At 37.2% G+C, this 6,000-nt stretch overlaps 1 protein-coding gene across 2 annotated transcripts in view; it reads right to left on the bottom strand.

The window, feature by feature from the left end:
• The window catches only part of RAD23B (RAD23 homolog B (S. cerevisiae)), a 46,503-nt gene that overhangs the window by 16,615 nt on the left and 23,888 nt on the right, over window positions 1–6,000 (bottom strand). For both annotated transcript variants that reach the window (XM_008587966.1, XM_008587967.1), the window contains exon 5: window positions 2,744–2,799. In XM_008587966.1, coding sequence (XP_008586188.1) covers window positions 2,744–2,799 — 56 coding nt within the window. The remainder of the gene's footprint in view (window positions 1–2,743; window positions 2,800–6,000) is intronic.

Genomic DNA, 6,000 nt, shown 5'->3' with positions numbered 1-6,000 from the left:
ATAACTAAAAAAAACCAAAATATCACTGAGCAAATTAAGCATTTGATATCTTGCTTAAAGTAATAACCTTTCTTTTTCCGTCCCATAAAACTTTTTAATATTTAAAAATTATCCACTGATATAATTCTAGCAAAAAGCCACTCAAATGGCAATATATACTTTAAGTAACCTAGTTCCCAAATACAGAAATCAGTATCAAAATAAACAAAAGCTATAGAGGATAAGAACTATATTATTTAAAAACGGTGTTTCTCATTTAGGTCTCACACAAAAACCTTATGAGAAAAGTTTACTTTCATCTCCTTTTAAAAATGAAGAGGCTGAGGCTTAGAGAGATCAATAATTTGACCAAGGTATCAATTGCTGGTCAAGTCATAAGGCAGTGAAACACACATACAGACTTGTCAGAGTTCAGAGCCTCCACACCTAATTATTATACATGCCTCCTAAAAAATCACATTTCTAATTAATCAAGTTGTAAAAACTAAAAAGAAATACCCATAAGCAGTTTGATCTTTTCAAATCTTATAAGTACGAGGGCAAATGACCTGTAGAAAAACTAGAAAGGATGGACAAGAGACAGAGCTAATGGGGTTAAAGAGGTAGTGATGAAAAACCTTATATATGTCACTGAGTTTTGAACTTACCTTCTAGGTCATGAGGAGCTATTAAAGGAACTAACAATGACCCCATTTATTTGCTTTTTGGAAATTATGCTCTGGCAGGGAAGGGACCAGATGGAAAATAATAATGTCAGAGTATAAGTGAGGTAAGGACCTGAACTATGGTAACTAAGTGCCAGTGGGAACAAATATTCTAGACTTTATGAAAGAGAATCAATCAGACTCTCTGAGCTAAGAGAGGCAGGGGGACAAGGATAATGCCAATGTCTAGGTAGAAGGTGGATGATGGAACAAGCAAGTAGGGGAACAAAAGAGAAGAACCAAATGGGGAGCAGGGATAAAAGATGAGTTGATTTAAAACTTAAGAAGTTTGTGGAGGTTATAGGTTTTTCAGTTGGCAGTTTAGAAAAAATGAGTCTGGAAGCTTAGAGAGAGAGAAGTACAGGAGTTATAATTTGGGAAATTCTTACAGTCTATGCATTGTATTGGCCTTTCCTTTAGTTTAAACTTTGAACTATGGCCTAGAGCAGAACCATAGATAATCCATATATACATTTAGGGATCAGGTAAAATAAAAAGAATTAACTAGAAAGTCTGAGAAGGAATAGTCTGAAGTATGGATAAGGAAAAGAGTGCTGTCACAGAAGCCAAAGGAGGAAGATTTAAAGAAGCAGGGAATCAACACACTCGGAGACTGGATAAATTAAAGAGTAAAGGGATCCAACCATAAAGTTGAGAATGGGGTGTTTTAGGAGACATAAAGATGTAAAAAGTAAGACATACTATCAGAGGTAGAGGTTTAGGAGTAGCAGCAACAGCTACAGCCATGGACTCTTGGGCTCCTGCTCAGCAGTATCAATGCATTCCAACTGTCACAGCAGTGGTGACAGCCAGAGCCTTCAGCAGCATTAGAGGCAAAAGCCAGGTGGCTCCAGCCCTGAGGCTCCAGGAACAGTTTACTCATCTCTAGGTAATCCTCTTCTCCAGCCTTTCCAATACCTTTGTAACAATTTTCTAAAATTAAACCTTTTCCTATTTGAGATAGCATGATTTCTGTTTTCCTGACTGGACACTAACTCATACAGTATTTGGCAGCAGACTGGTCCCAGGAAACAGTTCCTCAAAGATGAAAATCTGGATTTGGTCCAAACTCAAGCAATCTTAAGTTGATTATTTAAACAACTATTTTGCTACTACATGTCATTTTCCATGGCGATGAGGGCATTGTGGAGTTCAAGCCCAATTAGGTCAGAGGACCAACCCCAGATCCTAAGGGGTGCTACTGCTGTTGGAACCCTGATGCTGCAAAAGCTAAGCAGAAATCCAGAAGCCCATACACCAATTAAGCTGCTGTTACAAGCCTTCGAACTCCCTACCATTTAAGTACCAAAGAGTAGGAATGGGTTGACTGCCAATAAACCAATAATTAGCAGGAACTGTACCAGAGATGTTGCAACAGAAGGAAAAATGCAGATCAATTTTGATAGATTAGGGGTGAAGGAAGATGGAAAAGACGTTATTCAATAGGTAAAATGAAAATTAGGATGAAAGGGCATTTTCCCTGCAAGCCAGTTCAAGCAACAAGATGTAGATGGGAACCCATACAGTCAACAAGATGAAACGAAGACAGGTGAATAAAAATAAAGTGAGGCAGATCTAGGAAAATTTTATACCAATTTCAAAAATGCTTTACAATAAACCTGTATGCGAATCAAACCTTGTTAAGACCAAATTTAAAATTCACATTTGGAAAATGGAAAACTACTTGCTTTAAGGAAAGGAGTATGCTTAACTCTAAGGGTGAATTTTAAAGGATTCAGTATATAAAATATTAAAAGTCTTTAGTAATACTATTAATTAAATAATCATCTAAGTCAATCGCTACTTGCTTTAAGGAAAGGAGTATGCTTAACTCTAAGGGTGAATTTTAAAGGATTCAGTATGTAAAATATTAAAAGTCTTTAGTAATACTATTAATTAAATAATCATCTAAGTCAATCGTTTTATAGCTCAAGTATAAGCAACCATGAAAATTAACACATTATCATGATCTAGAAAAGTGAAACTTAAACCTCTTCCCTATCTCTTAGTTTATTTTACAAGGTAAAATAGATACTCACCGAGTGCACTTGTTGCATCTTCAAAAAGGTTTGACCGAGAAGAATCTCCTGATGTACTGTAAAAAGTTTTTAGAAAAATCACATTTCAAAAAGTATGTAAAATTTAATTTACATTAGTTTAGTAACTATATGATTTATAAGGAGATTCTTTGATTTTCATTAAAGTCTGGCTACAGTGTTTAAAGAATCTCTTCTAGATTAAATCCAAAATTTATGGTTTTGGAAAAATTTCCAATCTGAATAAATACTACTGTTCTGAGAATCCCTCATTTTAAATGTCCAAAGACATAAAATAACATCCTTACAGATAGCTTACTACCTACCTAAGGAATACAAAAAAGATAATGTATAATTATTTTCCTGAAGAAATTTACTTGAGAAGTTAATCTATAAGTCAAGTCACAGCAGAAGAAATACCAAAAGCAGTGTGTGATAAAACAGCACACATAGAAATCAAATTAGGCTGGGATGTTTTTACATAGTGAGGTCTTACAGATTAAGTTTTGAACAAGGAAACTGAAAGAAGACATTCAAGTCAAGAAATAATAGCATACGCAAAAAAGGCAGAGGTGGGATAAATCCAAGTTCTAACCTAAAAGAAACCAGTTTAAAAAGACTAAGTTTCTGTTCGGGAATTGAAAGTGATTCTGTGATTAAAAAACAAAGACAAGATTATGAAAGACCATGAAGAACAGTCCAAAGAAAAATAAACGGAAGTTTACAAAAGCGGTAAAGGTAGCAGTTAGAAGTTGAAATTAAAACACACACACAACACATACCTATGCCTCTATCCCAGTTTTAAAAACAAAAACACATTATACTCCAGTTCTGAGAAAGTCTTCTGTAGCACAGCCAGAGCGAAGGAACCCCAGTTTGAATTTATAAACTACTTAAACTTTCTAAGCCTCAGTTTCTCCATCAATACAATAAAGTCAACAATAGTATCATATACTCTAAAGTGCTGTGAGTAGAACCTGGCATCAAAACACCTAATATGACTAATATGATTAAAATAATTCTTTGGTATAAGTTTTTAAGTTTCTTCATCAATGAGATAGTAAAACTAACATGTAACAAAGGTAAAATTGTCAGAAAGAACAATAAATAAAAGCTAAATAATTTTCCTACCCAAAACCCCACCCAGGGACAACCTCTAAGAATAACGACTTATGTCATGCTTTTTTTTTTTTTTTAACTTAACAATTATTCCATGTCAGCACAATCAAATCTACCTCAATTTTTTCCCACAGACATATAGTATTCTACTTAATAGACCAATTCAAGCTCTTATTAAGGAATGTGTAGTTTTGGTTTCCAATTTTTAAATTCTTTCTGTAGTCAAATTTATCAGTCTTTCCTGCTCTGACTTTTTTGGGTTATCTTGCTTAGGAAGAACTTCCTCAAGTTAAGATTATTCTGACTTTTCCCCTTGTTCTCTACTAGTTTATGGCCTCACTTTTGCATTTTAACCATCTAGAATTTAGCTTGGATAGGGATCCACCCTTTTCCCCTCCAGATGGTGAAGCATTTACCCCAACAGTATTTTTCCCAATGGTCATCTGAAATTACATCTTTATCTTATATGAAGTTCCTTTATCTATTTGGGTCTATTTCTAGACTACTGTCTATTTTATTGAGCAAGCTTTCTAATATAAGCCATTCCAAACTTACTCATTGCTGTGTATAATACGTTTTAATATCTGCAGCACTAATCTCCCTCAGAATAATTCACACTACTTTCACACATTGTTTTAAAAATTTATATTTAAGGGCCGGCCCGGTGGCGCACTGGATAGTGCGCCGCTTGGGAAGCACGGCGGCGCTCCCGACCAAGGGTTCGGATCCCACATACAGACCGGTTCCCGCTCACTGGCTGAGCGAGGCGCGGGAGCAACACCGAGGCTTGCGATCCCGTTGCCGGTCCCCGGTCCAGTACGGGGGCAACACTGAGGGTGGCGACCCGTGGCCGGACACGGAAAAAGACAAAAAGGAAAAAAAAAAAAATTTATATTTAAGGGCCGGCCCGGTGGCGCACTGGATAGTGCGCCGCTTGGGAAGCACGGCGGCGCTCCCGACCAAGGGTTCGGATCCCACATACAGACCGGTTCCCGCTCACTGGCTGAGCGAGGCGCGGGAGCAACACCGAGGCTTGCGATCCCGTTGCCGGTCCCCGGTCCAGTACGGGGGCAACACTGAGGGTGGCGACCCGTGGCCGGACACGGAAAAAGACAAAAAGGAAAAAAAAAAAAATTTATATTTAAGCATTACAGATAAGACAGAGGCATACTTAAACCACCACTCTTCAATCTGGACTCTGCCTCACCACTTCTCCCCTCATCACAGAGGAAACCACTCATCATTTAGTTTCACCCTTTCCTACATTCCTACAAATACATTAACACACATACCCACAGAAATGAACAAAGTTGTTTTATGGTTTTTGCTTAGGTTATAGTTGTTGCCCACGCTATTTTGTAATCTGCTTTTTTCATTCAATAACAAAGCTTTGAAACCACATTCACTTAATATGCTTATATACTACAGACTTTAACTGTCTCTAATATATGGGTTTATCAAATTTGAGCAAGCCTAAAAACTCACAAGGAGAGCTTGTTAAAAATACGGATGTCTGGGATCTACCTCCAGAAAATTCTAATCGAGAGGACTGTGGTGGGGCCTAAGAAATCATTTCAAACAAACTCTTCAGTCATTCTGATGTTGCCTGTCGACTACCACACTTTGAGTAGCGTTGCTCTACAGTATGAATAAACCACATGTCAAGCTGTTCCCTTACTGACAGGTACTTAGGTTGAATCCAATTTGTACTCGGCTACAAACAAGACAGTCTTTGTGCACAAGAGCAGTTTCTCTAAGGTAGATCCCTTACTGACAGGTACTTAGGTTGAATCCAATTTGTACTCGGCTACAAACAAGACAGTCTTGGTGCACAAGAGCAGTTCTCTAAGGTAGATAACAACAAGTGAAATTCGTACTGTGATAGGTGGTTTTTAAAAACAAAACTGATCTAAAGAAACAGATCCTTAATAATAAAATGTCAGGCCAGTGGTGATGGACAAACTTTCTGACACCCCACAAATTCATACCAACATATTTCCTGATAATTATTCACTAAGTTTTGAGCTTTACAGGATACTATATGTTTCAAAACAAAGATGAAGGGACTAAGGCACATTTGAGCAGCTTGTTTTCTGAGCTTCTCTCATCCTTCCCTTCCTGTGTTATCCTTCTCTGAGATG

The sequence above is a fragment of the Galeopterus variegatus genome, unplaced genomic scaffold (assembly GCF_000696425.1).
Source record: "Galeopterus variegatus unplaced genomic scaffold, G_variegatus-3.0.2 Scaffold4610, whole genome shotgun sequence".
In the NCBI taxonomy this organism is placed as follows: domain Eukaryota; kingdom Metazoa; phylum Chordata; class Mammalia; order Dermoptera; family Cynocephalidae; genus Galeopterus; species Galeopterus variegatus.
This window is presented reverse-complemented; position numbering and strand designations above follow the sequence as displayed.